Below are 24,328 nucleotides of genomic sequence, written 5' to 3'. Positions count from 1 at the left end.
CTTAGACTGAGATGTTTGCTGAAGACCATTCATTCCATGGGTCTGACATCAAAGTTAATTGTTATTTCAGATCCCACAGTGCTTCTTAAAAATAGTATATTCCACCTTAATCTTTGTACAGTAGAAAGATAGCACAAGAAGTATGTATACTTTTTATATATATTTGGTACTATTTATTGCTCTTAAATTCAATTTAAGAATATCTTGTATTAGAAAATTGGCATTTTAGTCCTTTTTCTTATAATCACCTGCATTTTGATGGACACTTGTATTAAATAGTCAAGCAAGCAAATCCAATCCAAACAAACATTCATTCTTGCTCAAATGAATATCATAATAGGGATGGGAGGCAAATAAATAACTGATAAAATTTCAGATCCATGAGAAAGAAATGTGATAATTCATTTAGCTCGTACAAGTTTGCCTTAAATAATATGCAGCATTTCTGTAGGACTTTATAAAAAGAAAATCTTCCTGGCTCTGATAGGTGTCGGTGAACTATGGCATGGGGTTTACTGTGTCACAACAGTTATATATTCAGGGGTATCACTGTGCTAAGTACCCCAAAAGAGTGTTTGAAGAGAATGTATGCAAAGGGAAGTTGCAGAATAGGAGCGAGCCCACAGGTAGACAGGCACGACAGGGAGCAAGGGAGGGTCTGGTATTGTCCAGTCACCTGTGCTAGTAGCTTTCCACAAGATGCCTTTGTGACTGAACAATGAGTGTCTGTCACTGTGTTTGATAGGATGCAATGAAACCTGGGAAGCTCGGGCGTTTGCTGAAGTTCCCATGATTAGAAGTGGTCCTACCCGGGTTTGGATTCATGTGAGGCTGGATTGATATCATGCAATAACTGGAGATTTTATGAATAAGTGAGGAAACCTGAAGGGAGGAGGAAGTAGAGAAAAAACAACAACAACAAAACAGTTGAATTTTCTTGAGAAGAGAAAAGGGCTTATCACGAATTGGGAATGCAGCTTGTTCACCAAGAGAGCATTAACAATCACTATTTTCTGTCTATGAAATTTCACGTGCTCTAAATTAGTACACATAGAATATCTACTACTAAAATTAAGTTTGAGAACATGACTATTTTTTATTTCATTCTTTAGATCACAGAATTTGCCTTTCAGCAAGCACAATGCTTATCTTTGCCACGTGGCAACACGGATGCCCATGGTCATCCTGGCGCCGGGCCACGCTCTGTCTTATGAGAGCAAGCGGCTGAACAGGTGGCGAGTCTTCAGATTTCCTCTTGGTGAAGGCTGTGCACAGGGAAGGAAATTACATGTTGTGGATTAATTCTGTCTCATGCTGCTATTTCTTTTTCTCACGAATTCTATTTCCTATAAACACCATTAGTTGACGGATCAGTGGTTGGCTATTATTAACTAGGTTAGGTATATTTTTTAGTGTCTCTGTCCAAAAGTTACTCAGCACGGTTTGAACCACACCATATGTCCAGTGCTGCTGCATTTTTTTTTTTTTTTGGTCAAAATGATGCAAGGCAGCACGGTCACACAGACTACCTTCAGCTAGAGAAAGAAAGTCTGCGTCTTTTTCTGAGGATAGACATCAGATTTAGCTCTCATGTCACTGGTCTTTATTATAACATCTCAACTAACAACTATTATAACAATAAGATGTGGCTTCAATAATGACAACCTAACCTGCTTTATTTGAAAAAATCTTTTTTGGGGACTCATGAGATACATTGTTTTATTGCATCAAAATATATCTGAAACTAGGCCTAAAAATCTTATTGGTGAATTTCACCTCCTTTCCTGGTTTAAGTTGAGATGCATATATAGTACAGTGGTTAAGAGAGTAGGGTCCCCTGTCACTGTGACATCATTCAAACTCTGACTCTATCAGTCAACATCTTTGTGATCTTGGGCCAGTAATTTAGCATCTCCATGTCTCCTTTTTCCAATCTCCAAACATGGGAATGATGAGAAGTACTTTTTCAACTGCAGTTTCCTCTGTGTGTGTGTGTGTGTGTGTGTGTGTGTGTGTGTGTGTGTGTGTTTGGGTGTCACACCATTGCATGAATGCACAGAAAGTATTCAAAACAGTACTTTGTAATAGCCATTCCATCAGTGTCAGTCATCATTGCTACTGGCACTGTTGTTACTATGTATTCATTTAACAATATTTACTAAGCACCTGCTTTATACCAAGACCAGGGCTTACAGTGATGAAAACGAGTTATGAATAAGGTTTCTGCCATCCTACAGTTTACCTTCCATGCTAGAAGACAAGTAATGGTCAATTTATAAGTTAAAAAATCAAATATGCACAGATCCATTAAGAAAAGCATGAATTAACACAGAGTGTTATGATTAAAAGACAAGGGGGTGCTTTAGCATGAGTGGCCCAGAAAGGCTTCTTTATGACATTTAATCTGCACTTATTATTGTAATAATAATCAAGTCAAGAAGACAACAAAGAGAGGAGGTAACAGTCAATAACAAAGCCAAAGGAGGGGGAACTATGGAGTGTTCAAGGAAAGAGAGCCAATCAGAATGGCCAGAGGGTGTGGGCCCCACAGAGAGTCAGAGAGGCCGGACGGAAAGGGTCAGCACACAGAGGGCCTTTCATTCATGATGAGGGTCTGGATTTTATTTTACATGAAACTGAAGTCATTGCAGAGGGAAGACTGGTCACCTGTGTTTCAAAAAGATTCTTATGAGCCCTGAGTGGAGAGTAGCCTATAGAATTGAAGCAAATGAGGAAACGGAGTCCTGGCAGGAAATTACTATTATGGATTGTGTGAGAAATGGGGTCTGGTTAAAGGAAGAGGAAAATAGGATGAAAAAGAGTCAGATTTAGTTTTTGGAGTTATTTGTTATACCATGCCTCCTACTTGATCACCTATCAGACAAGAATCCAAAACGTACTTGATGATAGTAATCATAATTCATAATGTATTTGCTGACGTCCATTCTATGGTTTGGATATAAGGAATCCTCCAGAGCCCATGTTTGAGATAATGCAGAAGTGAAATGATTAGATTATGAGAGCTGCAACCCAATCAGTACCCTTCTGCCATGATGTCCCCCTCACTTCCCTCCCAGAGCAATGGAGTCAGCCAACCATGGACTGAACCTCAAATGCTGTGTGCCCCAAATACATTTTTCTTCTTTTTCTTTCTTCTTATCAGTTCTTTTGGTCCCAGTGACCAAAACCAGATTAACAGAACCCACCATATACTCTAGTAGGGAAAATGGGCACATTATAATTAATATGAAAAATGAAATAATGAGTTCCATGAGTGAGTAATTGGTTTGGTTCTTATAGGGACTCGCTTGTCTGGGGCTTTCCAAAATAATTCAGTGGAGAAAAGATGTTTGATTTCACACTCAGATGACAGGAGAGAGTTTGTCATGCTGAAATATGAGCCAAAATACATTCTAATCAGAGAATGGAGGAGCGTGACCCAGAATTATAAATGTTCATGAAATATGTAGGGAAAATTAAGGTGTGCTGGTGTGAATGAAATATAGAAAATGGGCAAGAGCAGAGTGAAGACCATGAAAAGAAGCATGTATGAAAGTCTTGTCTTTCAGGAACAAGAGTGCCAACAACTACAAGGTACAAATGAAAATCTTCCTGATAAAGATGTAGAATTTAACTTGAGAAAAAAATAACTAGATACCAAATTAACTAAAAACTACATGTCTCAATGTTAATTCTGATAAGAATTTATCACAAGATCAAGGTCAATTAATTTGATTACTACTCTATAAAATAAGAGTATTAATTTCTCTGCAGGACTTATAGACTACCCAACTAGTATGAACACAAGAATTTTGTTTCCTCAAATCATTTTAGCTGCTTATCATGCAATAATTACTTTAGAAAATAGTATAAGCATGGAAGCAATACTTCAATGTATTTATTCAATTATAATAAAAATGAAATTGGCATTAAATTAAACTTATATAACAATTTCTGAAAGCATTTTACACAACGTGTATATACAGACATCAGCTGCTACGAATATTATGAAAGAATAATATATTAATAATATCATGAATTCTCAAAAATAAATAGTAAAAACAGTAGGACCCAAATAAATGAGCAAAAAACTTGAACAAACAATTAAAAAATGAAAAAAAATAATGGCTGATGTATAATTTAATATATATATATATATATATAATATATGTGTCTATATGTTTATGCTCTCTTTTAGTTGAAAGTGTGTAAATTAAAATTCAACTTGTATTGTTTATAAAGTTCTTAGCAAGCAATTTGATTATATAGAAATTCTTAAAGGTTTTTATGTATTTGGTAAATAATTCTGTTTCTCAGAATCTATCCTAAGGAAAGGAAGCTAAGTAAGAAAATATTTACATATAATAATCACTTTGCAACTGTGAAGGAATAAAAACGGTTTAAATTTAAACCATAGGGAAATATTTTGGAATCAGTGGTAGTTATTTCATGTAATATGGTACAGATTTTGAAATAAGATTTATGAAAATTATATAAAACATGGGAACTTCTACCAATATAAAGCCAATAAAAAGAGAATAAAAATTTATAGGAAATATCTTAGGTAGAGAGACAGTGGAATGAAAGACATTTACTATGTAGGTGTTTTTAGGAGAGGGGATATAGGTCTTTTTTTCTGCACATTTTATATTTTCTTGAAGCAAAAGTAGTAATTTTATAACATCATTCATTTGAAATTTTATTTTAAAGTCCAGGGACTTAACATCACAGTAACCAAAAACAAATTTTTATTTGCTTTACACACAGGGCTAGGTTACTAGGTCCTGGTGACCAATGATGGAGAACTTGCTCTGTTTTGCAGGAGCATCTAGACTAGGGTGTGATTTAGACAGACCTCAGATTCACAGACAGCCATTGAAGCTGGGACTTCCAAATGGATGGTGTCCATCTGTATTTTAAGGATGGCCAGGGCAAAAATTTGATTTGTCCAAGAAACTTATCTCCTCCCTACTCATACTCAACAAAATTCTCCCTTACACAGTTTAAGCTCATTGTTCCTAATATTGGATTCATCAGAGATGAGAGAATAACAACCCAACCAATACAAGGTAGAATTGTACTCTCTGGTCTTCCCAGAATAACTCCTGTGCCATCTGTGCTGAGAGACATTTTCAGAGCTAATGCAAAGTACTTTGTTTTATGGTTGCTGTCCATTGGGAAGCATAGGGTCTGTGAGGTTGTGATAAACACCAGGTTGGTCTCCTCTTAGCATTTTAGGACTTCTGTTTTTCTGCTGCCTTGTTTTCTATTTTTTGGGGGGGTAGGGAGTACCAGGGATTGAACACAGGGGCATTCGACCACTGTCACATCCCAGCCCTATTGAGTATTTTATTTAGAGACAGGGTCTCACTGAGTGGCTTCACGCCTCATTTTTGCTAAGGCTGATTTTGAACTGGTGATCCTCCTGTCTCAGCCTCCCACGCTGCTGGGATCACAGGCATGTGCCACCATGCCTGGCTTGTTTTTCATTTGTATGTGTATTGGTGCCTAACAAATCTCTTACTGTCTACTTCAGACTACATCTTTCTTTATGATCCAGTTATTGGGCTTGAATTGCATCTTCCTCATTTGAACATTATTTGAACACCTAATGAGAAGGTTCTGTTTCTTCAGATTGTTAATTATTAGATGAACTGATACAAAATCGAACACTTATATCACCAGCATAAATGACATCTAGATCTTCTTAGTAAACTTTTGAACTGTCTTCTTGTGATAGAAGTGGAAAAAATTGGTTGCTATGGTAAGTCTTTCATTAAACTTACCCAAAGACTAGTCAGGCTTTTGATATAAACATTATTCATTATCTGTATCTATTTGAATACTACAGCATGTTTCCCTGTGTATTTTAGTGCTCTAACTTAAAGGATCATTGCTAGACTTTTCTAGATGATATGTGCAGGGTTGATTTATTTTCAATTTAAATGATATAAATTGTAGCATTATTAGTTAACTATAAAAAGTTAAAACATAGTTGACAGGTCAGAAATGAGAAGTAGAATTCTCTTTACCCTATCACTTTCATTTCATTCATTAAAACCTTTTATTAAGGGCCTGGGGTTGTGGCTCAGTGGTGGAGCACTTGCCTAGCATGTGTGAGGCATGGAGTTCAATTCTCAGCACCACATATAAATAAATAAAAAGTAAGTTCTATCAACAACTAAAAAAAAAATTTAAAAAACCCCTTATTGAGATTAAAAAATGTGCTTTTGTATATTTATCCAGATATTTTCCTGTACATATGTTATATGTATAGTATAGTATAATATAAAGTGATATTACTTATATAACTTTTTCATATTTATGTAACTTTTAATTATCTGTTTTGCTTTCATTCAGATGATATCACAGAATAATATTCTTTAGTATTTTCACTTAATAGAATATCATGTAAAACTTTTTCCTGGCTCAGTCTTTATGGATCGGCAAAAGCAAAAACTTCTCACATCAGCCAGCGATGCTGAATTCCTTCAAAGTGCCTGGACCTATGCTGGGTGCCAGGAACACCACCCTGAGCCAGGCAGATGGGGTCTGTCCTAAAGTGCTCACATTTTTGTAGCCTTAAGGATGGTATTTATATTGCTTTCAGTTTTTCAGTAGTGCAACATTTTTTTTCTTTTAAAATTTGATTTTATTTCTTTTATCTTTCATGATTTCAAAAGTGAGTTTGCTCCTACTCTAATGTTATAGAAGGCCCTCAAAGTTCATGATTTTCTGCTTTCTTTATCTACTTTTACTTACATTGACTTTTTTTGGTATTTTTTGAAGCATAAAAATTGTCAGCTAAACTAGTGGTTTTTAGTAGTTTTCTTAATACCCTTATATAATGCATTTGGATAACCATTTTTTTTTCTGGGGGAATGCTAGGGATTGAACTCAGGGGCACTTGAACACTGAGTCACATCCCCAACCCTGTATTGTATTTCATTTAGAGACAGGGTCTCATGAGTTGCTTAGTACCTCGCTGTTGTTGAAGGTGGCTTTGAACTCATGATCCTGCCTCAGCCTTCTGAGTTCCTGGGATTACAGGTGTGCACCACGCACCTCGCCCCATTTTTTGATTATTAATTCTACACAATGTTTGCTTGCCTTGGAAGTGAAAGAATTGCTGTTTATATTTTTTATCTCTAATTTTAGTTTTTCAGATGATTATTTTTATAGCATCAAGGATTATAACATTTCTATTCTGTTCGGTAATCATAATTCTCATCTTTTGGATCTAGCTTTTCATTCATACTGATTCAGCACTAGCATTTGTCCTTCATATAATATACCTTATTCTAGTTTATCAATTGTTTGACATATATAAAAATATATGATAGTACATTTCATATACCCTTGAAGTTTTGGAAAATTTATATTTCCTATATACTTCACTAAAAAGTCTTAGTTGAGCATTATATTTAAGTTTCATTTATTCTATTAAAATTATGTAGGCATTTTTCCATCATGTTGTTCTGGGGAAACTGATTTGGAAATGTCCAAGGCCTGCCGTAAAGACTCTTTGATTGCATCACCTATACCACACAGTGTCCAGGCAGTATCAGGTGTTGGAGGATAAATCTCAGACGCCTTCATGGGACAGCTCTCAGACCAGGGTATCATTCTAATCCAGTGTTTTTGAATAGAAAGTTTACCTTTGCCTTAAGATCCAATAACTCCACCTAAATATTTATTGTCAATATTCTGCATAATTTGTTTATAAATATAATGTGATCATTTGGCTTCAAGTTATCCTTTATAAAAATTTTCATTTTTTATACCGTTGAAATTTTTCTGTTTAAAGTTTTGTTGTGTTCATTTTTGAACATTTGACCACTTTTCATCTTCTGTGAATATTATTTTTGCTACAATGGGTTTATATTTTTATTTTTGTCTTGTGTGACTTGCTTCTTACTGGCTTCTGCAGTATGTCCTATTGTTCTTTCAAATGTCATTTTCATCTGAGAAATAACTGTTTGAATGTCTTCAACAGTTTACAATTTTATTTTATTTTTAACTGAAAGGGGAATTCACATTTTGTCTGTTATCTTTGAGTCCCCCTCTTATATCTTTCCTACATTCTTTACCCAGAATCCATGTTCTCTTTACATTCTTTTTCAGAGCATCATCATTTGATATAAATTTGTTTCTGCTTATTGGAGGCATTTCATTCCTGAAATGTACTATTCTTCTGATCCTTACTTCTGTCCTCTTTTCTCTGTTTGGGATGAGCAGATTACCTATAGAGATTCTCTTTTTGCCCTTGGACATTTAGATCACATATTTTAGTTCATAATTTAGCATTTACCATTGATCTGGTGAATTTTATCAGCACCTTTAAGAAAGACGATCCTCTGTCTTTGCCATCCTAACTGCATCTTGGACTGTCCTTTGGTGTTAAGAGTCTTACTGGGACATCACGCAGATGGCCAATGTGTGTCATTGTCTTTAGGTCCACCTCTTCTGCTCATCTGGGAAATGAAAGTTGACCCTTTTTTCCTCCATCCCAAGGATTACTAGTTAGACCTATTTGAATTTGCCAGTTACTTTTAAGAAGTGTGCATCTTGGTCCTTATCTAGAGGGGAATTGTCGACGGTTTCTTTTCTCATTTTGTACCAGTTGAATCATATTTTGCAGTAGTCTTTTTAGTTTTTCTTGTGAGGTCATTAGCATTTCCTAGTATTACAATTTTATCTTATTTTTAACTATTTCACTAATTTTTGTAAGTGACAATATAGGAAATAATTTTTTTCTATGAATCTTTATTGGTATGTTTAAAAACTGAGTATTTGTCTTGATGTGAAAATATTTGTATTGGTTGATAAATACTTTTCACCGTTTTCATTTATCAGTTCTCAAATTATTTTCAATTCTTAGGGACAAGTATATTTATGTCGAATATATTCTGGATTCCAATTTTAAATTCTTCACTTGCCAGCTGTGGTTTTTCTATGTAATCATTTAATTTTTGTCAGTGTTGGAGGGATAAAAATTCCTACTTACTTCACAGGGCTATTTTGGGAAAACCAAACAGAATGAGACCCCTGAAAGCTTGGAATGCTACCAGTCTCAATGCACGTGTCAGGTACAGTCAATATTTACATTTCACATATGAAAAAGCAATCCCACGACAGTTTATAGAGGACCATTTTCTTTTTGCTTGAGCTATTTCCACATGAACTCCTATTTTCTTTGCTAAGTATGAGAGAAATAAACAAGAGTACAGGTCAACGGTTGTCTTAGCAAACACCTTCCTGATGTTCGCCCAGATCATGAAACTGCTGGTTGTTTCTGATTTTGCAGGGCAGCAGAAGTGCGGTGGGTGAGAACTGCAGTGGAATTGGGGACAGGGGTCCAGAAAGAGCCACTGTGGCTCCGAAGGGTGGTAAGGACTTCGGTTCGGAGGGTGTTTTTGATGAAGGAATGAGAAAGACAGAGATGGATCAGGTCAAAGTACATACAAATGAAAATGTGTTTTGGGTTATGACTTGGATTTCCTTGAATGCTTTCAAAAGATGCAAGTAAACATTAGAACTATTTTAATGGCTTTGGGTGAGGAACCATGCTCTTTGTGGTACTCTGGGGCATAAGGCTTATGGAGGATGTGTTCCTGTCTCCTCCCTTCTACTCTCAGTTCTTCTCCACTGTGGCTGTGCTATGCCCTGGAAGCTGATCCTCACCTCTGAGAAATGCAGAGCTTCGTCAAGTGAGGTGCAGGAAGGAGGAGAGTGATGATGGGGACTTATTGCTCTTTCTTCCTGAAGGTCATTGTGGACCAGTTGTGTCCCTTGTCTGCAGTCACAGTTCCTGTGAAGAGGCCTCCTGGCACTCCAGGATGGAGTCGCCTCTCCCTCTCCTGCCCTTCTGTGTCCTGCCTTACCTGTATCTTGGCCTCCAGGATACTGTTGATACCCCATGTGGTTCCTGCACAACCTCCATAGACTCCCGATAATAGTTTCTTTATGAACCACTTCTCAACTTACCCACTTTAAATGTGTTGTCTTCCCTGGAACCCTGATTTCAGGACCACACAAAGCCCTTGGACTTATTTGGTTTACAGATGGCCTAGTGGCTAGATGGCTTCATCAGCTGAAATGGGCAGAACATTTATTGTTGGCCATTCTTTATGCTGGAAACAGGAGCCTAGCAAGTCAGAGAGCTGGAGCTGTGCTCGCAGCCAGTGGGAGGGACAGTCTTGCTGGTGGGGAGGGAGGATGCAGACTTTCCTGAGCACCAACTTCATGTTGGTATCAGTGTTCAACACCTCATTATCTTGCATCATCCTAAAAAGAAAGGTTCCTTCTCCTTCAATTTATGCATGTCTATCATGAAGGTGAGACTTGTTTGTCAGGTTTCTCTGAACCATAAATGGCAGTTATGATCAAACCGTTTTGATCTCCAGCCACCAGAATTTGTAGAACCTCAAAGTACATAGAAGCTCTTAAAAAATACAGATTGCCAGGATAATCTCTGGTCTACTGAAGAAAGCTTTGGGTGCAGCCTTTGGGTAGGTTTTATAAACTGCCTGCAGAAAATTCTGATGTTCAACCAGTTGGGAAGGACTGAGCTGAAGTCATTTCACTAAGAATATTTATTATGATTTTCTCTCTAGGTGACTTTTTAAAAAGATCATGGATTTTAGCAATTGGTCATGAATTAAAGGCAATATGAATTATTTCCTGAAATACTTTACTAGAAATATTTTTCTCTATAATTATAATCTATTATTATGTTATTATCTCTATTAACTAAAATCAGAGTATGATTTCAGATTCCATGAAAATAAATTGAATCTAAATTAATAATATTGATAAAGAAATAAACTCAGGTATTATTTTTTTAAAATGATGCACAAAATGAGAGTATTGTGCATTTGGCATTTACATATCTGCTTTTATTAATCTCATAATCTCTTTAATATTTGTGCACTATAGATAATATAAAAACTTTCCATGTTTTTTGGGGTGAAGAAGTACACATTATCCAAACCCTTAGTACCTGTACTGAATCTTATTTATATCATCAAACCATAAACCATATAAATTTTCACTAGTTAAACTTTTGATTTCCCCATTTTTAAGTAAGATAAATCCAACTTGCTTAACATCAAAGAAGTATCTATCAAATATTATGTTTGAAATGTTTATAAGTCACTGAATTCTAAGATGATACAAACTGAAAGCGTCAATAAAATACAGGTAAAAGTGAATCATTTTTATAGGGACTCATGAAATGCGTAGATACCAATGAAAATGTGTCATTTCATCAACTATTAGGCATCCAGTGTCTGACCATGCTTACCCATGAGTAGGTGCTAAATGTTGGCTGTATATGGCTATGTTGGATCATAATTACATGATATAACAAATAACTTCATGGAGTTTTCTTAGAGATATATTTTAATTTAAAATCCATCACAAATAGTTACCCCAAGAGGAATTTGGGGAACCCTTCCTGTAATGAACAATAGCCATTCAGAAATTGCAGGCTGAAAGGGGCTGGGTGATAGGAACGACTTCATCCTTTCCCTGTCCTTGTGGGATATGGAACAAGAAGTGAGCAAGGAGGAAGAAGTGAAATTTTTCCTGAGTTTCGTTGTTTGGAAGGGAGATTCAAGGAAGAGGAGGTACAAAATAATGACTCTGAAATTTTTTTTTTCCATCGTCAATGATCAATGATTGCTTTTGTAAAGCTTCAGGGTATTTAATCTAAATATTTTATCTTAGGCATTTATAGTGTTTACTTTAAATGTGCAAACATGAAAATGTCTTATCTTTGGCAAAAAACAGTACAAATATTTCTTGCATGACCACCAGGGAAAATTTTCCTCACAATGGGAAGCTGAAGATCAGCATTGACATCAGCATGTCCACATCTGTTTGTCCCGTGGAATGTGCCCAGGCCTCTGGCATGGCTGATATTGAATGAATGCATGAGTTCCCTGCTTCTAGGGAGAATCTCGTAGCCAAAAACCAGGGAGCTGAAATGGACTTCATCCCTCTGTGACTCCTGATATGGGAGCTAATGAAGCCATTCATCTCATCTGTGAATCATTTTGGATCTCCACATTAGGGAGGCTGTGGGCAAGACTCCTACATTTCCCCAGCTCAACAAAAACCCGCTAGTTACCCTCTATTTTTAGGGTGATAATCTCTCTTTATTTGAAATTCAATAGGAAAAATCATTTTGCCTCTAAAGCATTATGAAATTGAAAATAGACTAAGGCTAATTTGAATTCTAGGAATATGCAAAGCTGATAGCCACCCTTGTTAGGAAGGAACCATTTAGTTATTATTTTTGAGGCCGGCTGTCATCTTTCCTTCCCCAGTTTGGGAAAAAGAGGGTAGTATAACGGGTTATTTTGGAATATGCAAGACATGTGCTGATGAGCTATAATTACATAGTGACATCTTGGGAACTGCTATTTGGATGCCGCTTCCAGCTAATTTATAATTCTTTAAAGATGCTACATTCACATTGGTTTTCCTTTGCTTTCATTTCTCCCCATTTCTTTAAAACTGCTATTGGTTTAAGTACCTCAAAGGTTTTTCTCTACAAAATGAAGCCAGTTGAATTAAAACTTCTTGCAACAGCCAAGAAGCTAAAGGTAAATTTCCTTAAATAGTTTCCCAAATCCTCTAATTGCCTCTTGCAAAACTTTTGCTTTGTTTTTGGTGCTTGGTTGTGTCCTGTTGTAAGACGGTTAGACGGAATCTTAGAAGACTTTGCCTTTTTGCCCTTTGTTGAAGGCAGATGTCATTTTCCCCAGGTGCTGATATGAAATAAATGATTTTTTTTTTAGGTAAAACAAGTTGAATTATTTATTTTACACTCTCTGAGTATTCTGCCCCTAAGTAGCAATCACTTTAGGGGCAAAGATAGAGAGCAGTCACAATGGTGGGCATGATGGGAGGTGCTGAGGGCCATTGCTCATTCTCTTGAGGAGCAGGAAAGGCTCCCTGGGGAATCTCTTCTTTGCTGAGACCCCGGATACAATAGGTGTTATCCAGAGAAAGGATGGGGCCAGGAAGAGCACTGTAGGCAGAAGGAACAGGGTTCCAACAACGAGGAGGTGGGAGGACAGGATGTATTGGGGCTCCTGCAAGGTGCTGGGTAGGGTGAAGTTCCTGGAGGTGAATTCAGCCCTTTTCCAGAATGTCTTCACATGTGGACAAGTGTGTTCCTCTCAGTTTTGGTGTCTAGTTTGCTCTCTGCCATCTTTTAGTACAGTAAACACAAGTCAATGAGTTGGAGGGAGAAACACTATCTTGTTGCAGGGAATTGGAGAAGAGAGGCAGCTGAAGGTTTGCAGAGGAAATCAAAACACAGTGGTCACTGATACTCCCTTGGGAACAGTCCTGAAAGCTGTGTGCAGAGAAGCTCTGAGAGCCCAGCGGATGGGTCACCGCCATGCCAGCACCCGCAGGTGTCACTTGCTGGATCCTCACCTGATACAGAATCAGGCTTTCTGTTTTCCAGAAATGTGGTGGGATTTCCAAATTCAATGGTGAATTGGGCTATTTTTTACTTGAGAGACATTGAGATTTAGTTTTTACTTGAGATATGAATAACACAGATTTGAGTATCAGTTATCTGTTCCAAAGACAGATTTCAACTGAGTCTTAAAGAAAACTTATATAAAATTATTCTCTTCTCCCCTCTCCTCCTTTCACTTTCCCTTTACTCCTCCTCCTCTTGTTGTTTTCTTCTTTCTTCCTCTCTTGCTCCCTTTCCTGAGAGTCAAGTGCTTTCCTAAAATGTCGTCACTCTTAGCCGATATGCAAGTCATGGACCCCCAGAAACCTACTTCCCTGAGCCATGCCCCAACTGCCTACCATTCTCACCTCCTCCCAGTACTCCATTCAAATTTTATTAATCCACCACATGGCTTAATCCACTGGTGAGGTCAGAGCCCTCAGGATCTACTCACTTCCCCAAACTCCCACCTCTGGATGTTGCTGCATTGAGGATCAAGCCCTCAACAGATGAGCTTTTGGGGGATCTTCTAGATTCATACCATAACGTTATCTGACATTATAGCACAAAATAGATGGAATAAATAATTCACTTAGACAGCTGTCATTCTAGAGAACTCAGGCTTGGGGTACATGGGGTGTCATCAATTTGCTGCCACCTGCTCTTATGCCACTGGGAGCATATTCTTTCTGGCGTCTACAGAAGGGGTTTGGAGAACAATACTCAAGCAGGCAGGCAAGTACCCAGGGATGTCTTACAAGGGAGCTAAGGTGGGATCACTGGGCTGAGAGGGGCAGGAGAAAAGGAAGGGAAGAAGCCAAGCAGCATCCACTGCCCACCTCCTCACCTCACCTGGGGGGTGCAGGAGAAAGGGGCAAGCCCATTGTCCAGGCTGGGTCTTTGGCTGTATCCCCAGCTGAAGGTGTAACTGGCTGAGGAGCTGTGGCAGGGAAGGACATAAGTCAACTCGGCTTGAAGATGAAGAAATGGAGTGAGAAGATTCTTTTCTTTGAAATGAGAGGGGACTTTCTGAGAAACACTGCAGTTGCAGTCTTGTAAAAATCCATGAGTTCTTATCTGAAACTCTACCTTTTCCTGTGGCTCAGTGAAATCAAATGGGAACGATGGGATAAAATGCACATTGTCAGAAGATAGATGGTTGGGAACTGTTTTGACTGGAAATGCACACACAAAGAAAAAAAAAACATGGAACATTAAAATCATAAGTAAGACAGAGAATTCACTTCTGGAAAATGCTGCTGTTATGAAGGCTTATTCTGGGATGTAATGATGGCAATTTTAAAAAAGATAAAATTTGGTATCTACCAGCATTTACTTTGATGATCATCATGAGAAAAAATGTCAATTTTAATCCCTCTGGCACTATATTTTACAGCAGTCCTACTGCCTTTATGAAGCCAAATATTATGTAAGTCAATTCTTCATTTTCCTTATATACCAGATGAAGTTCAAAACAAATCACCAAATTCAGATAGATGTGTTAATCTCATTTCAAAAGTAAAGGCAAGCAGATGTTATTTAATTGACTAAAAGTACTATTTGTTTTTTCAAACAATTTCCAATTCTTGTCCTCTTGTTCTAGATTTATTTTGTAAGCCTGATATTGCATAACACATAACTTAAAGTCCAAACATGTTCTACATAGGCTAATTTTACTGTATTATCAGCATCAACTCTTAATTTTAAATCAAACAATGTCACCCATTTTTTAAGCTTCCTTTATGCTCTAGCATGATGAGTAATTGCTGAGGGTTATGTAATAATTTAGGACAGCTCCTTCAAAGGACTAAGCTCTGCTTAAGATGTAGGAGATTCCAGAGGATGTGTTAACTCTTTAGAGCATCTCACTCTGTAGTTCCCAAGAGAAGTTTGGGAACATTCCTAAAAGTTTTGACAAGTTGCTTGGCACTTCCGGTTTGTCTTCTCTGTTACCAACCCTTGAAAGAGTTCTTGACTGCGTGTGAACTCAACTCTTAGAGGTCTTCCTCTTTCCCTTTAACTCATAAGAGTCCCTTCATGTTTTCAAATGAAAATACTGCACTGTCTTTGTGCCCAACCTCTTAGCAGGTGGTATTGGAGTGATTGGTCTTTAGTACCTTTCTAATCCATGATGATATATTTTTAACTTTTCTAATTGCTCAAACCTACTTTTCTCTACCAGAATCGGTCCACCATCAAGCATGCCTTATAAAAGTTTCCTGACAAGGGAAGGTTTCAAGGAAGCATCCCGTGAAGTACCAAGGTCGCAGTCCCAGGAGATCCTCCTCTATCCCAAGATTAGCCCTTTAGACATCATGTGGCACGAGTGTTATTTTTCTTCTACTAGACATGTGGTCTTAACTCAAGTAGACACGTACCACATCAGCTGGCAGTAGCTGCTGGTCTCCCAGAAGAAGTTTCAGAAGCTGGAGAAAGGTCAGGTTCCTTATCAAATCGCCCTCCAGAAACAGAATTCCTTGATGTGATAATTACTTACAACGTACACAGAGAATTACATTATTATTATTTTTTTTAATCTTTCCCTCATTTGCAAAGAAGGGTAAATTTTCCATTGCACGACTTTTCTGTGTCTCTGCCTATGGGTTAGTAAGACAACTGATTGTTCCTGACAGTCTGTTTTCTTTCCTATTTTATAAGTCTAATTTATTTCCTTAAGTGGGTTGCTTTCCCTTCAACCCTGCTTTGGTTCCCTTCTCTCTTTGTCTCTGTGTGTGTGTCTTTCTCTCTGAGTTGATTGAAGGTAGCTTGGTTGATACTGGAAGACGACTGGGTATTTGGATTTGCTCTTGATCCTGTTTACTCATTCAGTTTAAGATCAAATTTTGCTCAGATTCAATCAGAATAAATAGGAGCCAAACATTATAGGAGAATCATTCGCTATTTCAGGAAGGTATAGATAAAAAAGGAAATTCGAAGGTGACCTATACTACATTTCTGTTTGATAAAAATCAAATGATTCAGTTTTGATTAATAGAAAAAACACTGAGAAAAGTGACCAGGATAAAATGTGTTTATACTTTGACCTCTGGTTCCAAATACAATCATCAGGGTAAATTTAAATGGAACCATCTTAAATGATCAGTGACTTGGAAGTTTAATTTAGCTATTTTTCTGAAAGGGCCTATTAAGACTTAGTTAAGACATAAAGCCAGTTGGCTGCAGGAGGCCGCGGCCTGCAGTCCCTGCTGGGACCTCTCCAGGAGGTAGCTGCACCTTGGGTCTTCAAGTGGCAGCCATTCCGTTTCCCAGGGGCATCCGGCACGGGTGGAGGTGTCCTGGTTGGAGGCTGGTGCTGCTGGCATCTAGTGGTAAGGACAGATGATGCTAAACCTCCCCCCACACCTAGGACGACGCCCCACTGAAGAGAATCCTCTCTCCCCCCAAACTGTCAGTAGTGCTGCTTTGAGAACCCTGAGCTGTGCCAAAGCTGTCACAAATGTCAGGAGTCCCTTCCTCATGTCCTCCAACAGAGGTCTTCTGGAGCTTTGGCCATCAGAATTCTTAGAAGTCTTCCATAGAAAATTGCTTCTGGCCTGGGGCTATTTAGGATGACACGGTTCTTGATCTCTCCAGGAGGTTCTCATAAACCCAGCTCGGAGATCCCGGTTCAGCCACTAGGAACAATCGATAACATAGGTCCAGCCGTGACCTCAGGACTGACCTAGAGATCCAGGAGACACTTCCGCTGCCCTGAGGTTGACTTGCCTCCCTTCAGCATTTCGGGCACTTTTAGAATGCATCTTGCTACCCTGCACTGCAGGTTCTTGCCAAGGGCACTTACCATGTGAGTAACAAAAGTATTCACCAGATTATGAAGGCCGCTTTCCAAGGTGTATTTTTGGAGGTTTGGAGTCATTAACTTGATCTGCATTTTCTCCAAATAATGCAGAATAAATCCCCCATCCCCAACATGGCATCCGCATCCTCTACGGTGGAGGGTGTAGACCCCTGTTGCTCGTTGGGGGCGTTAGTGGTGCTGTGGTTTGCAGTCCTGCCCTCATCTGACTGACACTGTGTCAAAGCAACACAAAGTCAGGGCAGAGAATCTGCATCTTATGCACTTCCATGTGGGGTGCTGGGGCAGGGCAGAAAACCATCTCAATGGGATGGAGTTTTTTTCCATAATTGTATGCTTTCCAGATTTAAGAGGCTTACATGTGACTTAAAGCTGATTTACTTGTTTGGCTTAAAAAGTTTTCACCCCCATTGTTTTAAGGAATCCTCACCCTCTGAGGCAAGGACCCTTGTCATCATTCCTGTTAATTGTTAAGGTGAGCACAGTTATGAGTACTCAGTGGTGAAATCAGAACCCAAATGCTATTTCTTCCCCTTGAATCTAGGGTGGTGTCTTCTACTCTCATGGGGCTGGACTTACTTTGGTGACCTCAGTCATGAAAGGAACTGCCTGCTAAGCCTTCGCTCCTCTCAGGGCAACCTACATTTGGCATGTGGCTTATCTTTCCTATTAGGCTGCAAACTGCGCGGAGGCCCTTTCCTGGCTCTCTTCTCTCCTAATATGGTCCAGACAGATTGGATTAGCCCCAGCGATATTCAGGTGTCTGGGGTCTGTAATGGGTTGTGACGGGGCTGGTATAACATTATGTTGACTTAATTAATTTTATTTATTTGTGGGTCATAGCCTGCACAGACTGAGATGCAGAGAAACAAAGAAAATGACTTTTGTGGGTTAGTTAATTTCATTTCAAATTTATCAATGACATTTAAATAATGAAGCACTTTTGCCAATAAAGGGAGCATTATTCAGGGATTAAATGAGGCTTGGTGGAAGGACATATTTGGCAATATCATTTGGAGAATGCAGGAAGAAGGATCTAGAAAGAATTATGCAAAGCGCTGGGCATCTGACCTTCCCTGAAGCACTAGGGCTATTGGTTTGTTACCCATCCCTAGGGTGCTTTGAATGAATTTTGAAAAGGTATTTACTGTGGTTATTAAACAGTTAAGTATTCCAAAATATATTTGGGAAGACAGAGATTTTGCAATACACCAAATGTCTAGAACAATGCTTTTCAATATCTGTGCAATGAAAGGTTAGGTTATTAGGATGTTAATTAGTGTTCTCTGAAAAAAAAAAAATTCCTCACATAAATATTTGGGAAATGGGAGGATTAGCAGAGTAAACAGGCTTCTCTGTTGCAGGACACCCAGGGAACTTAAAGTGTTAACATGCATTGTGGATCTCCAGGGGAGGAATGCACAGTGCCCATCGGTCATATTTGTGTATAAATTCCTGATCAAGACTCAACTCCACTGTGCCTGCCTGGGCCCTTTACATATTTAGTGGGGTGATATTCTTTTCCTTGGGTGGAGACTTGGGTGGGGCCATGGTATTTGATCACTCTCAGATGATAACACTCCTCTTGCTAAAAAAAAAAAAAAAAAAAAAAAGCTACATAAGATTTGCAAAAAATCTTGGACTTCTCCCAGGTCAAGGGTGGCTCAGGCTGGAAGCCTGTGTTTCAGGGAATGGTTCTCTTCTTGTTTGCCCCTTGACTTTGAGTTCCCTGACAGGACTTGGTGTCAGGTAGGAGGATTGGCGAGACAGGGGTGATCTCTCTCTGTTGCTTTCTCTCATCTTGACCAATGTCAAAGCTCATATTTTCTCTCCTGGGGGTATTTTCAAAGGGTTCCTCCTGTACCCATGGAGGGGGACACAGGTTTCTGCATACCTGGGAGTGTTCTCCCAAACCGTGGGCCGGCACCACTCTTTCTACCTTACTCAGCAGAGGATTCTACATCTGTCAGGTGGCTCATGTGGAAAGGACCAGGTCTGCTTTCTGTCCTGCATGCCTCAGACCATGTCTAGGGAGGAATTCTCAAGAGTATATCCCATGGAAGTTCCAGCCACTGTGGGTCGGCCCTCAAAGAAGATGGCCAGCTTGTCTACCAGCCCACAGTAGTCGGTTCTAGAACCACAAGAGGTTTCTCATGAAGAGACTAAAGGAACTACTGTTCTCTAACTCTGAAAAAGTCCTTTTTGTGTCTTTTAATTTCAGCATGTAGTTCAGGAGATGTCTGAGCGATTTCCAGAATCATTCTCTTCCTAATTCTGCTTAGGAACTGGACAATATGGAGGACCACTTTCTCACTTATTTATCTGAGGACTACCGGTTCTCTTCAACTGTCTCTCCTTTTCTTTGTTCTCAAGTAAGGAGAAACCCCCAGCCCTTTGTCAGTCTTTCTACCATTCCTGGAATTCCCACTCATTGTAACAGGCGTTCCTCCATCTTCATCTTCTAGCCTCACTGTTCTGGCTTCCATTCACACATCTCCAAGGAACCTCATGCACTTCCACTAGATAAGCAGCATACCCAGAATTCCACAGAACTCAGAGTGAATTGTTCCTTTCCAGAACATTCCTTCCTGGGCTCCCTTCATCCATCAATGACACTCTTCCTCTCTTGACCACTGAGGCCTGAAATTCTGGGATCCGTACTCCTCCTGCACCTTTGCTTTGTATGTGCCCTGGCATCAAGTCTCAAGGGTTCTTTCCTTTCCGGGCCTTCCCCCTGTCTTTCTACTCCCTGAATTCTTAAGTGGTTTCTTCTATCATGAAAGACTGATCTGTGCTTTTTTCTCTGCCTCCAGCTTTTCTTTCCATATGCAAAATGTTTTGCGTATTTCACCTGCAGTCATCCTAAAATACAGCTTCCATTCTATCAGTGACTGGTTCAAGGTGAATAGCTCACAATTTCCTGACAATTTAGTAATCTCAGTAATCTGGGCCTGACCTTCCTCTCCCCGGCTGTCCTCCGTTTACATGTTCACACACACACTGTGCTTTAGTCAGACGGGCCTGCACATTTTTATACTGAGCACATTAGGTGTATTTCTCACTCCTCTCCTCTTTTTGGAGTCTTGACTATCTCAAAGAAGAAATTTATATTTGGAACTTCTGCATAATGCATGCCTGCAGCACTTCCTCATTTATCTGTTTCCTCATTTTGTTTTAGTTGATGAAGAAGTACACATTAATAATTTCTCATTGTCTGAAAGAAGGACCGTCTTTCCATCTTCGTATTTTCTACAGTGTGAACACAGTGTTCCACAAACATTATACTGCTTTGATGTTGACTGTCTGGAACATGATACAGCAGTCAGAAGTTATCTTACCAACTCAGTGTCCTCGGTGGATCATGAGGATTCGTGTTTCTCCATATCAAAACTAATTCTGCCTCTTCTGGAAGTCCTGATTCCAATTCTTTAAAGGACTTCACATGTGTGTGGACATACCTGTTGGCCATTGTGCTTTCAAATGAGATCACCTTGATTTTAAAAGTTGGCATAGATGCTAAAAGTGTAGCATTGTTTGCTTTGCTTTGTGTATTCAACACTTGAGGGCTAATTAGCAATTTGCAGATTTTAACAACATTATCATGACTGCTAAGGAAGTATAGTAACTTTACTCTGAATGATCATTTGCTCCATGGATTTGCATATTCATTATGATCATTATTAAACTTTTTTGAGATTAAAGAGAGATGAATTCTGGGAATAAATCTCTCCTTAGCTTGGCAGGTATTTTGGGTAAGTGCCTGCATTTCTGTGCTTCACTTCTCTTCTAAGACAAAGGAAAATGATAATATTCACCTATCACAAATCTGTTTTTAAAAGAAAGGAATAAAACCAAATAGCTGTAATGTTTAAAAAATTGAAGGTAAAGTTTTTCAATTGGTATGTAGGGAAAATGAAAGCATATAGTTTTAATTGATTGTAAGCTAAATTAGTGTTTCCCTTCCTATATTTTTAAATGAGATGAAATGGATCTGTCTCACACATGGGTTTGTCCCTAAATATTGAGCAATAATTCAAATTTTAGACATCAAAGGGCATTTTAAATACATATCTCAATTCTCATATTTGGTTTTGAGGATGATATTTTCCACGATGTGAACACAGTCTCCCACAAACATTATACTACTTCCATGTTGACTTTCTGGAATGGAATAGAGAAGCCCTTCATATATGCTTACCAAATGAGACAATGCCATCAAATACTCATTTAGTCTGGTGGATAGTATGTGTACCGTCAATGCTATTATTATCACATTATAAAATCATTTTTCATAAAGAACCTATAGGAATCAAAAAGCTAGATGAAATTAGACCAACATATTAATGGTAGTAGGAGTTAGAGGTGATGTATACTTTTTTCCTAAGATGCCATTGCTTATCTAATTAACTTATTCCTTCATTTCCTGTATGCTAGGCACCGTGCTAAGCACTCACCATACAAACATGGATGGGAACACATGCTCCCTTACAGTTGAAACTGTGTCTCCATTTTGTAAAGACTCACTATGAACATTTTAAAGAAATTTACAGGAATTGTTCTCTTTTTTAGTTGTTGATAGACATTTATTTTATTTATTTGCATGTGGTGCAGAGAATCGAACCCAGTGCCTCCCTCATGCCAGGCAAGTATGCTACCCCTGAGCCCCAGCCCAGCCCCCAGGAATTGTTTTTAATGCTTTCTAATGTCTTATAGATATTTTCAGATTTGTGTGGTGCTGTGAACTTGCCATGACACATCCATGCTAGTCTTCGGGACCTTTCACAGAGGCAGTTCAAGTTGGTCACGTCTGTGATAGTTTTGGTCCAGTAAACTCACCCAAGCTCAGCAGGGCAATAGTTGGCCTTCGGGATGCTTTAAGAAGGGGCACACAGGCAAGGCTACTTGTCTCCTGGTGGAGACTTCTGAAGAGAAGATGGGGATAAATACCTCGACTGCCATCCTTGAAATGATGAGTAACTGCTTTCTTTCTTTTTTCCTCTTCTTTTGACATTGATTAGAGAGAATTGGTAGTTTCCACATTTTATGTAATAAGAGCAAATTGGTGGTTTTTCTAGTAAATTACTGAAGGGCTGTTATTGTGAAGGGATTTCAGGCCACGGTGCAGACACATGAAATCTTTACATCTTTGTGCCCGTCTGTCTGTGTGTTCACAGAAATATGTTTATTCCTTTGAGTGGGATCCTAGAACATTCCGGATGACGGGCCAGTATCAGGTCTGGAAAGGCCTTCTTCACTCTGCTGAGCCAGGCACACTTCAGTGTCACTCTCAAGTCCTGTATTTATTTGTGGAGGTGACTGCTTCACCAAAGCAGTCATGATCCCATGACCAATGAGCCGGATCCAATGTCCCCTCATTTTCACCTAATGAACCTGTTCAGCTTATTGTAGATCATACCACCACTAAAGGACTTGGGCTGATTCATAGAGACTTACCTGGGGCTTCTACTCTCAGTTCTTTCATCTATTTTCCCACAAAAGTCCTTAAAACTCTTCAAATTGATTAATATAAAAATAATGTAATTTTAAGAGAGAAATTTTTTCCCACCTAAAATACTCTGCCTCTCCCTACCCCACAACTGTGCATGTGAATTGGTTCAAGAATAGGACCTGGGGAAAACAGAAAGCACACAGGATCTGAGTGACAGCCAGGACATGCCTGTCCCCATGCATCAGGGTGAGTTTTCACCTCACACCATCCTGCAGGTTGCACACTCAACTAAGGAATGACTCAGACCAAATACTGAATGCAAAAAAAAAAAAAAAGTCAGAATTCAGACTCAGCGTAGAGCTACCATGCTCCACAAATTCTAAGCAAAACTAATCCCAGAGCTACCATGCTCCACAAATTCTAAGCAAAACTAATCCCAGATCTGTGAGTATCCGCTTGAATTTTACAAGAAACATGGAGGATACAAACTTCCTTAGCAGCACTCTCATTTAAAATTAAGAATTTAGGAGAAACTTTCAAGCAATTGCATGTAAGAATTAGCATTGAAACTGCTCAGATTATTAGGTGCACGTACAAATATGCCACAATGTTCTGTCTAATTATTATGCACCCCTAAAGAGAAGAATCAGCATTTACTAAATATAACAATGAGGGGTTTCAACAGGAGAAAACATCCTAGGGCAGAACAGATGGGGCTGAGAATAATAGGACATGATCAAGACCGTCAGCTGAGTCTGGAGTGGGATCAGAAAGGAGAGTTTTCATCAACATCGTTGATGAAGCAATTTTATGAGTGTTTTATTTTATTCAGTGGCAGTGACTACTCTTTACAGCTGCTGCATATAAGTAGTTCATTAATTAAATCACTCCCAATTAAGTATTGAGTGGTTATCCTCATTCTGCCCCAGCTCCCAGGCTAATGACTTGTAGACCATCCTACATGGATGGCCATATTCCCATACTGCATGCATTACACATGTGAAGACTCAGAAATTCAGGAATGGGGCCTGGGTCACACTGCTACTGACTGAGATCTTGAATCTGAACCACTATCTTCCTGCCTCCTTTCCATTAGACCACATATTTGATCACACCAACACCCCCAGCTTATTTAATAGCAGTGATTGGAAACTAGTTCTTCCCCGCCCCGCCCCAACTAGTAGTTTTAGGTGAATAATTCCATTGTGTGTTATTATAAATAAATGTCAGGTCTAAATGTTTGTCACCAATGATTTGGGCTTATAAAATTAGATTATCTATTTTGGACTTTGAAAAATATTTTTTCCACACAGCAGAAGACCATATTCAAATGGAATTATTGCCAGGAACAGTATCATTCTAAATAGCAGAATTTGTCAAACACATTGACTTCTTCTGTATTTGTTGTCACAAAGGCCAGCCTATGTCAGAAAGGCCTCCGATGACAGTGACTTAAGGAAAAGAGAAGTTTATTCTTTTCCTATGTCCAGTTAGTCTCATAGGGTACGCAGCTCTGCTCTGATGTCATTCAAAGACTTGGATCTTTCCTTTATTGTTACTCTGCTATCCACTAGGGTTTTGT

At 38.8% G+C, this 24,328-nt stretch overlaps 1 protein-coding gene across 4 annotated transcripts in view; it reads left to right on the top strand.

Annotated features, from left to right (window-relative positions):
• The window catches only part of Fgf14 (fibroblast growth factor 14), a 635,314-nt gene that overhangs the window by 115,770 nt on the left and 495,216 nt on the right, over window positions 1-24,328 (top strand). The window contains exon 1 of one of the 4 annotated variants that reach the window (XM_078016305.1): window positions 9,067-9,089. The exons of the other annotated variants lie outside the window; for them this stretch is intronic. Coding sequence (XP_077872431.1) covers window positions 9,077-9,089 — 13 coding nt within the window. The 5' untranslated portion in view covers window positions 9,067-9,076. Of the gene's footprint in view, window positions 1-9,066; window positions 9,090-24,328 lie in introns of those variants that run through there. 4 annotated transcript variants of the gene reach the window in all.

This window comes from Ictidomys tridecemlineatus, chromosome 6, assembly GCF_052094955.1.
Source record: "Ictidomys tridecemlineatus isolate mIctTri1 chromosome 6, mIctTri1.hap1, whole genome shotgun sequence".
NCBI classification, from domain to species: Eukaryota; Metazoa; Chordata; class Mammalia; order Rodentia; family Sciuridae; genus Ictidomys; species Ictidomys tridecemlineatus.
The sequence above is the reverse complement of the archived record's forward strand: the minus strand, read 5'-3'. Positions and strand labels throughout refer to the sequence as shown.